Raw genomic sequence first — 20,403 nt, 5'->3', positions numbered from 1 at the left:
CCATTGTGAAAAACTAGATATTGATACTCCCAATGAAAATAACTGAAAAAGCTGCATGAAAGAGTAAAAATATCTTTTTTTTTTTTTAAGATGGAGTTTCACTCTTGTTGCCCAGGCTGGAGTGCAGTGGTGTGGTCTCGGCTCACTGCAGCCTTTGTCTCCCAGGTTCAAGCGATTCTCCTGCCTCAGCCTCCCGTGTAGCTGGGATTACAGGTGAGTGCCACTACACCCGGCTAATTTTTGTATTTTTGGTAGAGACAGGGTTTCACCATGTTGGCCAGGGTGGTCTTGAATTCCTGAACTCAAATGATCCTCCCATCTTGGCCTCCCAAAGTGCTGGGATTACAGGCATGAGTCACCGCACCTGGCTGTAAGAATATCTTTTTAAAGACACTGCTGGCCGGGCATGGTGGCTCATGCCTGTAATCCCAGCACTTTGGGAGGCAGAGGTGGGCGGGTCACAAGGTCAGGAGTTCGAGACCAGCCTGGCCAACATAGTGAAACCCCGTCTCTGCTAAAAATACAAAAATTAGCCAGGCATGGTGGTGTGTGGCTGTAGTCCCAGCTACTTGGGAGGCTGAGACAGGAGAATCACTTGAATCCGGGAGGTGGAGGTTGCGGTGAGCCAAGATCGTGCCACTGCACTCCAGCCTGGGCAACAGAGCAAGACTCCATCTCAAAACAAACAAACAAACAAAGACACAGCTGACCTGGCATGAAAAGAAAAGGTTCTGCAGAGGACAGAAATGAAATTTAAGTGGAAAGCTTGGAGGGAAGGCAAGTCAGCCCTGAAACCATCTTCTGCCAAGCTTATGCCAAAGTCAAAACACAGTAACCTTAAGCTGCTGCTGCTTTTTTTTCCCCAGTTGCTGGTAGTAAGCTTAGGCTTCTGTTTGGACAACAATGTAGGCATGGGAGACATGAATAAGGCCTAGAGCCCTCACTTGAGGAGTCTAATAGGAGGCCTACATAAAGTTGGAATCCCAAAAGGCTATGTTCACGGTGTAGGGTGAAGACGATAAGAAAGCCTGGGTGGTTTTAAACAAAGGAAATACCAGTAGATATGGGAGGCCTACATAATAGGAGGCCTACATAAAGTTGGAATCCCAAAAGGCTATGTTCACAGTGTAGGGTGAAGACGATAAGAAAGCCTCAGTGGTTTTAAACAAAGGAAATACCAGTAGATATGGGGCAAAAATAGCTGAATTCCATGAAGAGGACTTGGTCTTTAAGGAGACATGCAGGTAAAAGGAAAGTATTAAAGGTAACTCCCAGTGGTCTGGCTTGGGTAACTGCAGACTGTGATACCATTCACTAAGATAGAAAAGACAGGTAGAGACAGTTTTAGTAAGCAAGAGAAGATCATAAATTTATTGCTAGACATGCAGTTTTAACTATGGGACAGCCAAGTAAAAAAGTTCAGAATGTTGGAGATAGAGATGTTTGAGAGATCAAAATTTGTGCTATCCATCATTACACACGAAGTACCTAGAAATAACTGAATACCAGTAGGATCTCTGATGATCTGACAAGTCTATGCTGATCTTTGTTGTGCTGAACCTCTACTCACTCAAATGGGGATGGCACCAGGTTCAAGATGCCAAATAAGAGATCCAGAGCTAGCCAATGAGATTTGGGGTTTCACTGAGGGCATACACATAAGGGAGAGTCCAGTGGCAGCAGGCTGGACAGAAGAACTGCAACCGCTTGCAAAAAGCATGCAGTTTAAATAGCACTGTCACTTAGTACCCTTTTCCTAACGATCTCCACCTGACAACTTTCATTCAACCCAAAACTTGACACCTTGATCCTCTGTATGGCTCATGTTCCACGGGATGGGACAGGGGCTCAGATGTTCCTCATAGACAAGAAATGAACCTCCAGGTTGGCTACTCCCAGATTCCCTAGCTCAGAACACACATTCAGGTGTGTATGCCACACAGGGTCATTCTCAGGGTATGCTTAAGTTATTGCTATCAGATATGTTTACCATGCAACCTTTCTAATGAATTCAGAATTGAGCACCCAACTCAAATAACCTGAAAATCTTCAGATCATCTGTACGTCTGAATAAACTTTCCTCCTATACATATGAAAAAGGATCGTCAATGATGGAAATATAAAAACATTGTATCCTTTAGCTACTGCTCCCATCAGTATTACTCATTGCTTGCACTTATATCAGACCAGATTTTCCTAACTGCTGGCTAATGGTTAGCATTTTTTTTTTCTGTGAAATACTGTAATATTTAGCTCAGAAGGGTTTTTACCATCTGTTTCACTAGAACATATTTCAGCTTCTGTCACTGGAAGGTCTTCAGCTGCACCCAAATTTTCTTGTTCCATTGAAAGGTCCAGCTCTTCATCTTGGATCTGATTAGTCATAGTGGGCAAGGGCTCTGGTTCAAGGTGCAGAATCAGATTCCCTTTCACCTCTTAAAAAAGAAAAATAGAGACATGTTTCCATTCCAAAATGATTAAAAATAACTGGATCACAAAAATGCAAAGGCCACGGTAATGTCTCAATCTAAAATATGGGGGGCCTCCTTCAAACAGAGAACTCATTTCAAGATAAAAACTGCTTTATCATTACAAACATATTTTCCCACCAAAACGTATAAAATCACTATTGAAAGCCCTACTGAAAATATCTTACTCCTGTCTGCATTGTACATATCTTCAAAGGCAAATTCCAATTCTCTCTGCCAGTCTTCTTTCATTTCACTGCGTTTGTATGGAAGTTCAACTAGTTGTGGTGGCATTTGTGCTACAGTCTGTCTCCTACGTGCCAGGTCCTCTTGCTGTAGCTGTTTGAGTTCTTTCATTAGTTTCTCCTGATTCTTCAAGAATAAAGAGAATTAACAAAAACTGAGTCACAAACTTTGTATGGTAATATTAACAGTGTTGCAGGTAGGGGAAATGAGGATCAGGGTCTAAGCTTCTCTTCTCTCCTCTATTATTTGTTCAGCCAAAAGACAGACATTTATTCATTCAACAATTATTTGCTGAATACCAGATACCACATTAAGTGCTAGGGACACAATCTCACCCTACCCTAGTAGTAAGACCAACAAATAAGTAGTGTTATGTTAGTAAGTACAATGAAAGAGTGGTACTGGTTAGGCCATAAAGCTGCAAAAAGTGTCTGCCAGCTACAGTTTTCCTTTCTGAGGAAAGTCATGAAGTTAATGTCTATATAAGTTGCCATGGCTCCTGTGATGTACTTTGTTCCAGTTCTCCATATACCTATCTCAGGTAAGCACCAAGACCCAGGGTGACTGTGGCTTAACATAGAATATTTCTTGTTACCTCACACTCTTATGAATTTCCATTATTAAAGGAGATCTGAATGTATTTCTTTAAGCTTAAAGAGTATGGCTAATATGAAAGTTTAATCAGTGTTTTAATGAGGTTATCTAATGGAATTTTGGTGGTAGAAGGTAAGGAGGGAGAACAAGGCAAGACTTCTTGTTCCTTGGGATAAGGATTTAGCCAGACAAAAGTGGCTGAAAGAGAATGAGTACATGTAAGAAAAAAACTGCAGCACAACAGTATGGAGATGAAGGCACAGGATATTCAGAAAATAGCACAATGTTCATTATAGCTAGGGCATGGAGGGCAAGGATGATTAGGGAAGGAAGATAAAACTGGAGAAGCAGGTAGAAGTCAAATATTAGTTAATACAGACACTAGAAGGAAATAAGGTCCCAGGCCACAATACAGTATGCAGCAAAAAGGTTCAGACAGGAAAAATGAAATCCTCTATTAGCAGTGAGATTGCACGGTTTTTTTTAACAACCTTCTTATATAAGGAACATTAAGTCTACTATAACGTAGAGAAATCCTGCATTAAAAAAATGGTAATGGGCCAGGCACAGTGGCTCACGCCTGTAATCCCAGCACTTTGAGAGGCCAAGGCAGGCAGATCACCTGAGGTCAGGAGTTCGAGGCCAGCCTGGCCAATATGGCGAAATCCCGTCTCTACTAAAAATACAAAAAGTAGCAGGGCGTGACGGCATGCGCCTGAAATGCCAGCTACTCGGGAGGCTGGGGCGGAAGAATTGCTTGAACCCAGGAGGCAGAGGTTGCAGTGAGCCAAGATCACGCCACTGAACTCTACCCTGGGCAACAGAGTGAGACACTGTCTCAAAAAATAAAAAATAAATAAAAATAAATTAAAAAGTGATAACATATATACATTACTTATTCTTTTGTAAAGTTTTAACTATTTTGTCTTTTGAGGATGAATTTTTTTTGCCATGCCCTGAAAAGGAAAATTATAAATGAACTTATTTCATTTATACTAAGATTCTAATTATCTAAAGTTGTTTGAGTAAGTGTACTATTCTAGCTCACTGCAAGCTAGTATATTATTCCTTTTGGATTATTTACAACAATGACCACTACCACTAACATTTACTGAGCTTATGAAATTCCAGGCACATTTCCAAGGGCTTTGGAAAACTCATTGAATCCTCACAAAACAGATGATCAGGAGAGGTGTGGCAGGGGAGGTTAAAAACAAAAACAAAAACAAAAAACAGCCAGGCTTGGTGGCCCACACCTGTAATCCCAGCACTTTGGGAGGTCGAGGCAGGCAGATTGTTTGAGGTCAGGAGTTCCAGCCTGGCCAACATGGTGAAACCCCATCTCTACTAAAAATACAAAAAACTTGGGCTGGGCATGGTGGCTCACGCCTGTAATCCCAGCAATTTGGGAGGCTGAGGCAGGCGGATCATGAGGTCAGGAGATCGAGACTATCCTGGCTAACGTGGTGAAACCCTGTCTCTACTAAAAATATAAAAATTAGCCAAGCGTGGTGGTATGTGCCTGTAGTCCCAGCTACTTGGGAGGCCAAGGCAGGAGAGTCACTTGAACCCAGGAGGTGGAGGTGGCAGTGAGCCAAGATCGCGCCATTGCACTCCAGCCTGAGTGATAGAGCAAGACTCTGTCACAAAAAAAAAAAAAAAAAAAAAAAAAAAAAAAAAAAAAAATTAGCTGGGTGTGGTGACGCGAGCCTGTAGTCCCAGCTACTTAGGAGGCTGAGGCAGGAGAATTGCTAGAATCCGGGAGGTGGAGGTTGCAGTGAGCCAAGATCCCAGCACTGCACTCCAGCCTGGGCGACAGAGTGAGACTCCGTCTCAAAAAAAAAAAAAACAACACATGAAACAGAACTCAGAGAGGTTAACTAATCTGCCTGAGATCAAACAGCTGAGTGGTGAAGAAGACAGATAAATCCTGGCAGAATGACTGTGAAGCCCACTTGCTTAACTACTAAACATTACTGCTTTTATCGAAGAATCTGTTCAATTTATGACTGCTTTTTGTGTCTGTTTTACTATAGGTTTAAACCTTAGATGGGGAGAATTACTGATAATAATTCAGACATTCAGTTATTTTAGTCATAATTCACTCCTAGTTTACGAAAGCTAAAAATTTAAGGGAGAAGCTCATGATTTAGTTCAAACTATAAAAATAACCTTTCATAAGAAAATTTAATTTCCAATGCATTTTTAAGAAGTACTTAAAAACTCATTCCTAAGATGGGTATTTAAAACATCCAAATGCATTAGTCAAATTCAGAAAATAAAATCAGACTTCTAATAAGATGAATCATTTTTATGCTATATTTTAAGACTAAGCACTAAATGAACAATAAGCATGACAGAAGTAAAGCTAAAACTATAATGCCGGCTTTCATTATAATATTTTACATATTGATGACAGTCACTATTTATTGATTGATTGACAGAATCTCACTCTGTCACCAGGGTGGAGCGCAATAGTGCAATCTTGGCTCATGACAGCTTCTGCCTGCCAGGCTCAAGCAATCCTCCTACCTCAGCCTTCTCGGGAAATGAGGTCCCAGGCCACAACACAGTCCCAAACTGGGACTGACTGTATTGACTCTGTAGTCCCAGGCCACCATGCCTGGCTAATTTTTGGAATTTTGGTAAAGACAGGGTTTCACCATGTTGCCCAGCCTGGTCTTGAACTCTTGGGCTCAAGCCATCTGCTCACTTTGGCCTCCCAAAGTGTTGGGATGACAGGCCTGAGCTACCTCGACTGGACTTGACAGTCACTTTTTATTTAATTTTTTTTGAGACAGGGTCTCGCTCTGTGGCCCAGGCTGGCGTGCAGTGGTATGGTGTGATTTCAGCTCAACGCAACCTCCTTGTCCCGGGCTCAGGTGATCCTCCCACCTTGGCCTCCTGAGTAGCTGGGACTACAGCCGCACACCACCATGCCTGGCTAATTTTTCTGTTTTAAGTAGAGACGTGGTTTCTCCATGTTTTCCAAGCTGGTCTTAAACTCCCGGGCCTATGCGATCTGCCCGCCTTGGCCTCCCAGAGTGCTGGGATTACAGGCATGAGCCACCATGCCTGGCCTATTGACTGTCACTTTTTAAAAGCTCCAGTAGCAAGGATCATTACTTTATTTTTGAAACAACATTCTGCAAAGCCAACAAGTGCTTTGCTCAATACATATTTAATGAACTGAATCCTCAAATTTATAGAGCACATATGCTATTGAAATAATCAGGAAAGTGATTTTTTTTTCTCAGGCTGTTTTTGGACATATTAAAATATTAAACTTTTAATAAATTCATTAGTAAAATTTTTAGAACAGCAATACACTGGGAGAATAGCTTAACCCAATCAGAACTTGAAACTGGAGGGCAAAGAAAGTTGGGAAACTTGAAATCATATGAATCAGAGACTATATTGAACACCCACCCTTCCTACCTTTCTTTGAGCTCATTCACTAATCAGTCCTGCAATGCTATTAGTAAGTCCATGAGTAATGGTCATGGGTAGAATATAAGTCTTACTTGAGCCAAATGGATCTTCTTCATTGCTTGGAATCCCCGTACATGTGCCTTTTCAAACCGTTCCATTCTCTCTTGTGCTGCCTGTTTTTGTAGTTCTTCCAATCGTTTAGCTTCCTCTTCAGCAGCCAAACGAGCATCTGGCTAGCAGTCAATCAAAAATTGTAGGCAAAATTTTTAAAGTGTGAGACAAGCAGTAACTAAAAAACAAAACAACCTTAAAATCATGTTTTCTACATATATAAAATATAAGAAGAGTTATATTTTAAAATGTCCACAATTATCAACGGCATGTACCTATGAAAGGGATCAAATTGTTAGTATAAAGCTTTACGAGTTACTCATTTTAAACCAGATGAGGTTATACTCCTCCAAACACATTTATCCATCACTTTGTAAGCAAAAAAATCTCTTGCTGGGCGTGGTGGCGCATGCCTGTAATTCCAGCACTCTGGGAGGCCGAGGTGGGTGGATCACCTGAGGTCAGCCTGTCCAACACGGTGAAACTCTGTCTTTACTAAAAATATAAAAATTAGCCAGGCGTGGTGGCGGGCACCTATAATCCCAGCAACTCGTGAGGCTGAGACAGGAAAATCGCTTGAGCCCGGGAGGCGGAAGTTCCAGTAAACTAAGACTGTGCCACTGCACTCCAGCCTGGGTGACAGAACAAGACTCCATCTCAAAAATAAAAAAAAGGAAACTTCATTAAAATGACAGTATTGAAAGGTAAATACCCGCAAATCTCATTAACATAAATAACACAAAAAAGAGAAAGAGGCACAGAGTCTGGATTTACTTTTTTTTTTAAAGAGATGGGGTCTTGCTATGTTGACCAGGCTGGTCTCAAGCAATCCTCCCATCTCGGCCTCCCAAAGTGCTGAGATTACAGGCGTAAGCTACCACATCCAGCCTGGATTTACTTTTATTATCTGAACATTCACTTTCAAGTATAGGTAAATATTCTAAATGTAACCAGCAGTAAAAGTCTTTTTCTGTCTTTTGTATGTTGAAATTCTGCCAGCCAGTTGAAACAATTAATGATGACCAAAAAAGCTGTTAACTTCAAGTGTAAGATTATTAAAAATTCTCACATGGTGAGATAAATAGGGAGAGAGATTGACAGTTGTTAAATTAACAAAGAGTACACTGGCCAAACAAATTTATCAAAAATATAACCCCTTTGAGCCACTAAATATTCATGCAAAACTAAATAACATCAGGTAAGACAAAAAAAGTTAGATTAAATCAAAATTATAATCTGTAGAAGTATTTACTATATCAATATGTATGATATTAAATAATATAACCTCTGAGAACAATATTTCAATCCATTTCAGCCATGAGGTTTTCAAGAAAAAAGTTGTTTATGAATTCTTCACATCTCTTGAAGATAAATTAAAAGCAGTATGTCAATTTTGGTAAACCAAAATTTTAAAGAAAGGAAAAATTTCAAAATAGCATACAACATGAATGATAAATTTCAGTCCAGATATAAAAAAGCATATAAAGGATATGAATAAAGGGTTAGAGAAAAAGTTAGGGACCACAAACAAATTTTGTTCTTATTGATCATACTTCAAAACAAGATTTATAATACAGCTTTAGGAAGACAATCCCCTATAGATTTGTGTCAATGCAATTAAAAACATAACCATAAATCTGGTTGAAATAATGTTAGATTCTATTTTCAGTATGTGAAGATCAAAGATATATGAATGATAAATGCTATTATTAAATACATTTCTGAATCTTGTACATCAGATATTTGGACAGAAATCTTTTTAGATATAATAGAGCATGGAAAATTGATGATGAATTTAACTGATTCAGCTTCACTTTTCTGCAGACATTTCTGGGTCTCACCACAAACAATACAGTTAATCTGACTGAATATTTTCAGAATGCAAAGTTCATTTGAAAAAAATGCTACGTAACTGTCACTGACAAAGAATAGACATGATGAAGCCCATGAATATGTAATGTAGGACTTTTAAGCGTATGATGTTTTGTTCAGTTGTGTGTAGAGGTAGCGAATGTAGCAAAACAAAATGTAGAGAATTACTGGCTGTAAGTAGGACTACAGCAGGCCACTTTCATAAATCTTCTTCAGCCAAACATATATATTATGACATATAAAAGATTTTGGAATTACTTTATCAGGATATTAAAAACACACACACACACAATAGCAGCTCTTATGTGCTAAAAAGGCTGACTGAACAAATGAAAGTTTATTTGCAGAAAGCTGCTAAAGAAAAATACCCAAACATATATGCCAAGCGTGCAAATATTTTTTATATGATACCTGCTGTAAAGATCATATCGTACTCCTCCAGGGAAGATGCTAAAATTATTGTGCATGTGATATAAGTTGAGTGCAGATGAAAATTCAGAGGTAATTTTATCTTGAAAGCCAAGCACATTGGTCATCACATTTTAAATCCAAAGTTTAAGAACAGATTTTTCCTAAGTGATACAGTAAAGCAGCAAATAAAAGAAAATATTCGAATAAAAATGTGTTCAGTAATAAACCCATTTCCGAAAATATTCAGAAATCATATCTTCATTCAGTACACAAAGCTTTAGTTTGTGGGAATACTTTCATAAAACTGTTAGAAACAAAATTTGTTTGTGGTCCCAAACTTTTTTCTAACCCTTTATCATTATAACTACTGATCTAATTTTTAAGTCCAAAAATTGAAAAGGAGGTAGGCCTTCTGGTTACTATCAAAAAAGAAAGCTTATGGATATTAATTTAATACCATCAGCAGCACCCTATGCTGATAGAGTTAGGTAAAAAAAAATTCATCATCAATCTTAGTTAAAAGGTAACATCTTTTCAAATCACAAAAATGCAGTAAACAGTAAAGCAGTTAGCAACAAATTCAAGTTATTGTTCCTACATCATAATATTGAAATTGTAATAATACTTTACAATTTTAAATAAATCTCAGATTTACTCTTGCATCTTAGAAGTTCATTCTGTGATGATATTCATTTTAGTTCTTAACTGAATATTTTAATACCTGCTATTAAGCAGTCAACCAAAATGTGTATTTGTTGCATTCTAAATGCCACAGGAATGCTATAAAATTTATTTTCCTAGTAGAGAAATATATTCAACATGAAAAAAATTAAAACCTCCACTGACACAGAGAAATAGCAATTATAATAACAATATATCATTTGTTACTCTTAAGACTGGCAATAATTTTTAAAACATAATATTCAGTGCAGACAAGGCTATGGTAAGGTGGTCATTCTCCTATGTTGCTGATGCTTTTAAAAAGCAATTTAATGATCTGTATCAAATGTTACACAGTTTGGAGCCAATACTTTCTCTTTCAGGAATTTATATATAATCAGAGATGTGGATAAAAATGTGCAAGATAATGCTTACATTACTTACAGAAGCAAAAAATAAAATAATGGTTAAATAAATGCTACCATGAAATATTAAGTGGCCACTAAAAATCATGTTTTGAAAAGTGTGTGTATATGTTTATATTTAAATAAAGGTTATAATGAATTTATTAAAACATTAACCATATTCCACTTTGGTGACAGAATTGGTGTTTTCCCAATAGTTTACACTTATATGTACAGTTCCAAATTTTCCACAAATAGCATGTAATATTTTATGATAAAAAAAGCTTTAAAATCTGCTATTTTAAAATAACCATTTAAATAGCCAACTAGTTTCTTTAATTCATATTAAACCATCATATGCCTGACATGAAAATTCAAAGCATTTAAAAGATTTTTGATTATTATTATCAATTGTCCAAATTTTGAAATCTGGGAACACCATACATATAACTAAGATATAATTCAATTCAATGCACACAGAAATAATAAAGCGAGGGCATGAAGAAACAATAAGTCAATCACCTGTTTTGTGTCTGTCTCTCTACTCACAAAAGTGTGAAGATGATGGTAGGTAGAACTATTGGTTTTGACTGCAGAAATTCTTTTTACTTCAATGTTCTGGAAAAGAGAACATAAAAAAATAGGTTAAAAGCATTAATTTTCACTTAAAGCTGAATCCAATGCAAAAAAAGTAATTTTGTATTTTAATGAGTTCTCCGCATCCAAAACATGCTAAATATCTGCTCATAATGAAATCAAATTTTTCGAGTTAAATTACTTCAAATTTTAATAAAAGTACCAGATTCATCAGTATTTCAAATCATCTTCAAGGTGTTGCTAACTAAATGTGTTTTATTCATCTCAATTTTTAAGTTATTTATAGAGAAATTTCATCTTTAAATCTCCTGAATATAGAAGGGCTTACAGGCCATATCAAATGAAATGAAAAGCACTTCATTATATTTATAAGACAACAACATGCACTACTATGTCCTCTTCCATATCTAATCACAAAAATTCTACTGTAGTTCACATTAGTCTTATTTTCTCAATGTTTAATGACGTATTTTGGATTTTGGTCCTGAAACACTTGCCAATATATTTAAATTACACTTACTCCAGAACAAAACAACTCTCAGAAGAATGAAAGTAAACTACCTTCCCCCTTCCCTTTCCTGTATTTTGTAGTAAAGGCAGATTCAGTCCATCACAACCTATCACACACTGATGTTAAATTAATTAACTAAACTGACAAAGAATATTAAGTGCCTACTATGTGTTAAACATTACACAAGGCACTGTGAACGACAACGAGAAGTAAAATAAAATAATGGCCCCTGGCTTCAAGGAGCTCACAGTAACAGTTCTAACTAGAAGTTCTAACGATTACACATAAATTAAATAATAAACCATGCATTTTACATATAATTTGATGAAAAAAATATCCACAAAGAAATGCTAACACTTCTGCTGGATGTCTTCTGTATTATATCCCAGCAGTGAAAACTTAGCAAAGTCCCTCAACTTTTCTGTCCCTCAGCTTTCTCAAGAAAAGTGGGTTTATAGCTATCGCTATACCATATGATCATTGTGACAATTACTGTAAGAATCAATTAATGTATAAAAAGCACTTTTAATTTTTTTAAGGCCTGTTGACAAGGCCAGAGTACAGTGGCATTGTACTCTGCACTGCAACTCCTGAGCTCAAGCGATCCTTACGCTTCGGCCTACCATAGCTAGGACTACAAGCATGTACCACCATGCCTGGCTAATTCAATGACATCACAAATGCAACACAGGTTGGGAGGGAGAAAAGTTTAAATAAGAATAGGTTGAGAATTAACCAAAGTTTTAGCTATAACATATATGAGTGTGGAATGATGAGGAGGACTCAAGTGAACAGAAACAATATAAAGGACAAGAAGGGGCTGGGCGCGGTGGCTCATGCCTGTAATCTCAGCACTTTGGGAGGCCGAGGCAGGTGGATCACTTGAGGTCAGGAGTTTGAGACCAGCCTAGCCAACATGGTAAAACTCCATTTCTACTAAAAATACAAAAATTAGATGGGCATGGTAGCACACACCTGTAATCCCTGCTGCTAGGGAGGCTGAGGCAAGATAACTGCTTGAACCTAGGGGTCGGAGGTTGCAATGATGCAAAATGAGCCAAGATTGTGCCACTGCACTCCAATCTGGGCGACAGAGCAAGACTCTGTCTCAAAAAGAAAAAAAAAAAAAGAAGGGGGGGATTAAGAAAATCCAAGTAAAAATGTACAGTCTGATGTGAGCAGAATTATCTGAGTAGTTTTTAAGAACTTCTCGTGTCTTGGCCCCACATCAAACGAATTAAATCAGAATCCATGGAACAGAGCCCAGTATTAGCATTGTTAAAAAGCTGCGGCCAGGCATTGTGGCTCACACCTGTAATCCTAGCACTTTGGGAGGCCAAGGCAGGCAGATCACTTGATGTCAGGAGTTTGAGACCAGCCTGACCAACATGGAGAAACCCCTTCTCTACTAAAAATCGAAAATTAGCCAGGCATGGTGGCACACACTTGTCAATCCCAGCTACTTGGGAGGCTGAGGCAGGAGAATCGCTTGAACCCAGGAGGCAGAGGTTGCAGGGAGCCGAGACTGCACCACTGCACTCCAGCCTGGGTGACAGAATAAGACTCTGTCTCAAAAAATAAAAAATAAAAAAAAAGCTGCACAGGTGATAAATGTACAGCCAAAGTTGAGAATTACCTAGACCAGTCAGAAGATAACTAATTGGCAAATACCTGGATATACATCCAGATATGTACAATAGAGGACCTTATTCAGGGTCTTATCATTTAGGTAAAGGATTAAACTGACCACTAATGAAAACATTAACTAGCATACATATACACATATACATATATATTTGAGACAGGGTCTTGCTATGTTGCCCAGGCTGGTCTTGAACTCCTGGGCTCAAGGAATCCTCCCAACTCAGCCTCCTGAGTAGCTGGGATCAAAGGCAGGTGCCACCACACCCAGCTTTAACTAGTTAATATTAAAGTTCAGTAAGAAACTGAAGTCACAAAACAAAAATTCAGAGATGGTAGTACACATTGGAATGCTTCACTCTATGAAGAATCTTAGTAGACTTTAAATCAATGCCTTGAAAAAATAAACCATAGGCTTCTTGACAAGGAAGAACTCTGAAGAAAACAAGTCTCTAAAATTATGTAATTTGATATACAAATGGGATTCAGTTTACACATTTAAAGTACCAGTACTTCCAGAGTAAAGGCAATTATGTATAGATTGAATTTGGAATCCTCCCAAAATTGGGATTTGAGATTTTGATTACTATGAATCCTTATTGATTATAACAGGATTTCCAGTGAATTGCACCTAAGTTTTTAGTGAAATCAGTCCTTAGCCTGGCAGAATTAGGATGATCTGTTAATAATTTAAAATCACTTAATTTACTTCCTGTGTTCTATCTTCCAGCCTTAGTTTTGCTCCACAGTAACTATTTCTAGCCTTATCTACCCAAGTACAGGACAAAACCAGCTTTCTACTCTGGAGTACCTGACACTGGCTCATGCAGCAATGGAAAAGAAGAAAAAAAATGCCAGGCACTGTGGCACATGCTTGTAGTCACAGCTACTCAGGAAGCGGAAGCAGGAGGATTGCTTTAGCCTGGGAGTTCAAGGCTGCAGTGAGCTATGATGGGGCTGGTGAAGAGCCACTGCACTCTAGCCTGGGCAACGTAGTGAGATCCCATCTCAAAAAAAAAAAAAAAAAAAGTATAAGCAAGGGAAGAAGTAAAACAAAGCTCATTTTTCTCTTGCATCTGGTATAGATATATGGGAAGTCTTCATAGCATCTCAGGGTTTTCAATACAAACTTCATTCTTTAACAGACCTATGAAAAGATTATGGTTGTTTACATTCCTAGACTTTAATATATAAGTAGTTAACTTGAACAGTTAGCATGAACTCTGAAGAAGTATATTCACGGGAAGCTAAGTGTCACAGTAAAAAGATCATGAGCTTTATAGAATTAGACCTTGACATAAACTCTGGTTATCGCACTTACCTATTAAAGGACTTTGGTTACGTTACTTAACTTCTGACCTTCAATTTTCTTCATTTGTTAAATGGAAATATCTAACATGCAGGGCTAATGTGATTAAATTAGATATGAATAAAAAAACCTGACATAAATAAAATCTTAGGTACACAAGAAGTATCAATTCTCTTCACCATGTAAATAGCTCTCTCAAAAAATAATATTTTCTTAAATTAAGGAAAGACCTTGGTTGGAGAAGACTAAACAGTCTAAGTTTATTTCCCCAGGATTTTCAGCATTTATATTTTTATCTGCTTGGAGAAACAGTGATACAGATGCATCTATATCCTGTGCATGTGACACAATATTCTTATATGGTGCATTTCCCTGGCCCCCAAGTACCCCACAACCTAGCTTTTCCCAAACTAAAATCCTGTCCCTCCCTTCTATGCCATAAATTCACAACCATCTCAAGACATTCAGAAACACTGCCTTATCCCAAACACCTTTATTGGCTTGGGTAATGTATTTTTCTAAAATAATGCCTTTTAGTGAAACAAGAATATAATCACCCAGATCTTAGTTTATAAGTACCATTTCTCCACTAAAAAGAATCAGGGGTCTTTGGAGATACCAGATACGGGACAGAGTAAATTAAGCCTAGGTCATTTGCTGGGCCACAGAGCCAGGAAATGCTCATGGAGTCACGGGGACGCAAGAAACAACTTCAAGTCTCCTGCTGACCAAATTTCAGATATTACGAACATCAGTGAGAAGAAAAAGAATGACTATAATTGACTATGTAATATTGAGTAAAAAACCCCCACAAGTTAACAGTGATAGTAACAAAAGAGAAAGGAAAAAAATACCCATTTACCACCAATGGCATTGATTATTACCCCAACCCTTTACTCTGAAAACTGGCAGAGAGGAAAAACAAGGAATATATCCTGTTTTCCTAAAAGGAACGAGGCTGGGTGCAGTGGCTCACATCTGTAATCCTAGCACTTTGGGAGGCAGAGGTGGGTGGATCATCTGAGGTCAGGAGTTCGAGACCAGCCTGGCCAACATGGTGAAACCCCATCTCTACTAAAAACAGAAAAATTAGCTGGGCATGGTGGCAGGTGCCTATAATCCCAGCTACCTAGGAGGCTGAGGTGGGAGGATCGCTGGAACCCAGGAGGTGGAGGCTGCAGTGAGCCAAGATTGCACCACTGCACTCTAGCCTGGGTGACAGAGCAAGACTCTGCCTCAAAATAAAAAAAGAACTAAATAGTTCATGCCCACTGATTAATTCATGCTTGTCAAAGCACTTACAGAGTTTTGTTTACTTTTTATAAATTTTTCACTTTGGCTTGTTATAAATACTAAGAATTAAGACAAAAATAATCAAAAGGCATCATGGATAATACATTGCCTGGCTTTTATCATGTCACTTTGTACCAAAGGAGTGACTGAAATACAACTTTTCCGTCTGAATTTTGTTGGATCAAATGTTACATGGTAGATGGCTCAACGTAAAAGCAGGAAGGCTGACAAACTGAAAGGCCTAAGAAGTGAGTATCTGGTACTTATGCTTATACAGAATATACTTGTATGTACAACTATGTATTTCTGGGTTTACTTCTACTTCATTCTTCAGATAAAAATAACTAGGTAATTTTGACAATCATCCAAATAGCCATTTCATTAACTATAACAAGCTAATGTGGAGAACAAGTATTTTTAAAAAATTTCTGCTTTAATTACATTTTTTAAAAAAAATAAGCTTCAAATCACAAAAGCACACATTTTACTCCCATAAAAAATAGATCCTTATTATTTTATAATATTTTTTTCCTCTTTTCTTTTTTAAAATCACACCTGGATACTTTATAATCTTATGCAAATTTATTAACTTAACTGAAACTTATCTGTAAAATATTGACCATTTAAAATAAGCCAAATTCAGAGTGTGGGAAAGCCTAAAGGAAAAATAGTTTAGTTTTTTCCCCCAATAAATAAATAAAGGGTATTTTTTCAAAAGGCAGAATTATTAAAAGATTTTTCAAAACCAAAACCATTATAGTTTTCCAAACAACAAAATTTTTTTGACATCATTGAGGAAGGCTGAACAAATACTGGGTATTAAATAATATTGGAAACAATATTAGTATTATACTAAGAAAAAAGTCCTTATACATCAGAGATACATACTAAAGTATTTACAGGTGAAATGATATCTAGAATTATTTTAACATACTCCAGATATACTCCTGTACAAGTTTTTAATTGTACAAGAAAACTTGTGCAATTAAGTTTAAGTGATAGTCATTCTGACCTCCACTGAATTATAATAGTAAAGAAGAATTATGACCTAGTTCCTCTTAATACTCAAACTCACCTCAAAAAGAGTTGGAGGAGGAGGTGGCAGACTTGTAATTTTGGCTGATCTCTCTTTTTCCACAAGCAGTGCTTCCTTTCGAGCTTTTATATGCCTTAAGAAACAAGAGATGTCATCAATTAATCTCTCAGTGATAACATTATAGTACAACTCTCAGGGTTAAAAATATGTGAGTCATAGGCTCAAGAAATCCTCTAGTCTGATTCCACAGGCTCAGTAAGCTTTACATGTGTAAAGAGTCTATACACATGTTAAGAAAATGTTTACAAATTGAGAGAGGCCTATCTAAAGACAGAAAGCTCTATGGTGGGGACCAACCCAAGAAACTTATAATGTTCTTTAGAGTGAAAAAAAAAAAACAGAAATGTTGTTAAAAATGGCTGTTGCTAACTAGTAACAGGGCCCTTAATTTTTTACTTTGCTTCACTCACGTTTCCTGTGAATGGCCCTTTAAATTTTACAACATGCAAAAAATACTAATGACTTCCAGAGTCTACAACCTTTTTTAATGTTCTTAATCACATCAATTTTTATTTCATGTTTACATCGGAAACAGACATTGGTTGACATGCATTCTGAAGTAGCCATATATTTTTTCAGAAACTTAGTAACTGCTGCTAAACTCAACTCAAACTACAACTAGAAAAGAAAGCTCATTAGTTACTATGTTCACCTAAGCAAATCACTCCCTGTCCCCAACATTATTTTTAAATCAAGTTTAACAAATGCAATGAATATGCTACTATGTTTATTTAATATTTGCTTACACAGTATCCTATGTATCCTCTACTTTCAACCATGTTAGTTTAGTTGAGATTATAGTAAAAATTATTACTTTACCAGGTTTTTTGTTTCAGTAATATTTCTTTTTGATTTTTCTGTACTTTCAAGGCTTCTTTATGCCTCAAATCTGCTTTTCTTTTCCTTTCTGCTGCCCGCTGTGCCAAAGCATCCAAATCAGGTTCCTAAAAATATATATTACTTAAAATGTCATGTTAAACAAGAATAATAGAAATGTGTCTCATATGATATCAGAAGTGATTTATCAATTTTGTCATCTTCTTTCTACATACTATAGCAGTGTTTCCCAGAGCATGACAACAGCACCACTGATGATATGCCATATTAGGGGGGACAAACACAAACATTTTAATGTAAAGTTAATGCAATCAATTAACATATTATTACAAAAATATAAATAGGATATCGAACTACTTAGGACATGGTTAAAGTACGTAAAATATATAGTGATATGGGTAGTTTCCAAGTCAGGGCAAAAATTGTGAACATGGTATTCAAATAACAGAGGTTTGGGAAACATTGCATTAGGCACAAACTTAATGTGGCACGCATAAAACCACAAAAATCTGAGTCGGAACTTACGGCTATTACTAAAAACACAGACTAAAACCAAGGACCATGAAACAGATTGCCACAGTCTTTAAGATATTTTCTTTCTCACTAGTTGTTATCAAAGATTTACCTTCTTTGTAACTAGCTTGTTTACTGTATGTGACTGATTCTGGGATTGTAGTATTTCCACATCATAAATCACAATAAATCAAAATAATGGGGCAGACTTACTGTGACTTTCTGAAAGTCATCAAAAAATGTTTGTTGGGGGGTTGAATTCACCCCACCAAATCTGTCAAAAATGCCTGAGATGGACAACAACTTCTGATTCAGAAGATTATTATTTCCCCAGATAGAGGAGTACTGGAAGAGAATAATGCTAACTTGAACATCATAGGAAGACCAATTTTATTTGACATGGATTTTACTTGAAATAACTCTTAGTAAGAAATGAGCCTATTATTCACAAATTACATTAAATTTATAAAAAAGTTCAAGCTGCCCCAAAGAAATTCAATGCATGAAAATGTTATCAGAAAAGCATTCAACAACTATAATTTACTTTTTACTAATATTACTGCCACAACTGGGTAGTCGAATAAGATCTCACTCACATTTTCTTTGGCCTGTCGATGTCCCTCTCCCATACTTCTTAAACTTGCCAAATACAGTTTTTCCAAGTTCTGTATTTTCTGAGTTTGTGATTCTTCCCATTCTGCCCTTAGCTCCTCTGCCAAACGTGTAAATTGTTGATTTCTCCTCTGTTTTATGTCTTCTCTTATCTGTAAGGCGATATCTCTTTCTTGTTCTCGAACCTAAAGAATGCATATTTAACAGGTTATATGAAAGGAGGTTTACTTAAACTTTTTTGAAAAGCTATTTGGAAAGAGGAACTCAAATGAATTCTCTTAAGCCTGTCAACTCTCTTTGATACTCATCTTGTACTAGATAAGGACTATTTAAAGCAGAAAATCTGAGTGAATGTACAAAAAGTAAAAATCTCAAGACTATATCTAATGTCTCCAAACTGATAGCTTTTATTCAGCGCCCACTCCCAAAAGGACTGCCATTATCACTCTAATAACCTATAAAAGCTAAAGCGATAAATATGATTCAACAAAATCTATAGCCCAGAGTATAGACAGAGCCAGATGAGAACTCCATTTCTGTTGTACATCATTTCTGATTCTAGACAGAATGGTGCCTGAAACATACTTCACAAAAACTTACTTTAAAAACACTTCTAGAAAAGGGTTACCTGCAATTTCCTGATAAATTTGTTTCAGCAGCTAATAATCTTTCCAATTAGCATTCTTAAAAGTCATCTAAGCTTCCTGTTACCAATTACAGACCATTTTTAAAAAAGATAAAGAGCTATTTTCAATATTCGAGTCAAATAATACCTATCTTCCAACTCTTCTACAACGTACTTACCATCTCAGCCTATTTTTCAAGTGTTCCAAAACTAGTTAATACCAAAGAACCAGGGCTCTTGTATACCCAGAAGAGGTTTTTAAATACAACATTTAGAACATTCTAATGTAAAAGAATACAAGTAATTTGAGGAAGAAAGGAATTTAAAACTTTATTACAAATAAGTCATACCTGTAGCAATCTTAGTTTTCGCCTTCTTTCATAATCTTCCTTCAAAATGAAGGCTTCCTCATTAGGACTCAATCTCAGCTTGTGAGTGTTCACGACTTTTCTTTTCATTTCTGTGTACTTTATGTATGACAGTTCTGAATTCAAAAAGGAAAATGTCTATAAAAATAATGTAACATTAAAATAGGGCAGCAAAGATTAGAATAATTTTGTTTGTTTTTTTTTGAGACAGAGTCTTGCTCTGTCACCCAGGCTGGAGTGCAGTGGTGCGATCTCAGCTTACTGTAACCTCCGCTTCCCGTGTTCAAGTGATTCTCATGCCTCAGCCTCCAGGGTAGCTGGGATTACAGGTGCATGCCACCACGCCCGCCTAACTTATGTATTTTTAGTAGAGATGGGGTTTCACCATGTTGGCCAGGCTGGTCTCGAACTCTTGGCCTCAAGTGATCCACCTATCTCAGCTTTCCAAAGTGCTGGGATTACAGGCATGAGCCACCATGCCTGCTCAGAAAATTTTTTAAATTCGTGTTAATACTTTTGATATTTAAAGGGTTATATACATGCAAGGAAAATTTGAGTAAACGAAGTCCAACTTATTTACAAATAGCAATTATAAATTCACACTTAGATCAGTGATACTCAGAAGGGTGGGAAAGTGGAAATGAAGACTGAATCAGAATTACTCAGAAAAGTTTTCTCCCATCTATAGCAGATTGTCTACCTCGAGTATCTGGACCTGACTTATTCCTGGTTAGCATTTCCAGAGTTTACTGAGCTTAAATGTGAAAAAGCACAAAGACCTAAAAAGATGTTAGCATAGAATA

At 37.0% G+C, this 20,403-nt stretch overlaps 1 protein-coding gene across 47 annotated transcripts in view; it reads right to left on the bottom strand.

The window, feature by feature from the left end:
• CEP295 (centrosomal protein 295) overlaps window positions 1–20,403 on the bottom strand; it is a 68,688-nt gene that overhangs the window by 43,869 nt on the left and 4,416 nt on the right. For 42 of the 47 annotated variants that reach the window (XR_010147635.1, XR_010147636.1, XR_010147637.1 and 39 more), the window contains exons 2-9: window positions 19,583–19,716; window positions 18,592–18,792; window positions 17,465–17,589; window positions 16,625–16,718; window positions 10,721–10,816; window positions 6,833–6,973; window positions 2,657–2,840; window positions 2,271–2,435 (exon numbers count right to left, since the gene is read on the bottom strand). Coding sequence is in view for 42 of the 47 variants with exons in the window: in XM_016921796.4 (XP_016777285.2) it covers window positions 2,271–2,435; window positions 2,657–2,840; window positions 6,833–6,973; window positions 10,721–10,816; window positions 16,625–16,718; window positions 17,465–17,589; window positions 18,592–18,792; window positions 19,583–19,716 (1,140 nt within the window). In the remaining 5 variants the exon portion in view is untranslated. The remainder of the gene's footprint in view (window positions 1–2,270; window positions 2,436–2,656; window positions 2,841–6,832; window positions 6,974–10,720; window positions 10,817–16,624; window positions 16,719–17,464; window positions 17,590–18,591; window positions 18,793–19,582; window positions 19,717–20,403) is intronic. The other 5 variants (XM_016921815.3, XM_063784403.1, XM_063784404.1 and 2 more) reach the window with 1 other exon arrangement.

The sequence above is a fragment of the Pan troglodytes genome, chromosome 9, assembly GCF_028858775.2.
Source record: "Pan troglodytes isolate AG18354 chromosome 9, NHGRI_mPanTro3-v2.0_pri, whole genome shotgun sequence".
Taxonomy (NCBI): Eukaryota; Metazoa; Chordata; class Mammalia; order Primates; family Hominidae; genus Pan; species Pan troglodytes.
The sequence above is the reverse complement of the archived record's forward strand: the minus strand, read 5'-3'. Positions and strand labels throughout refer to the sequence as shown.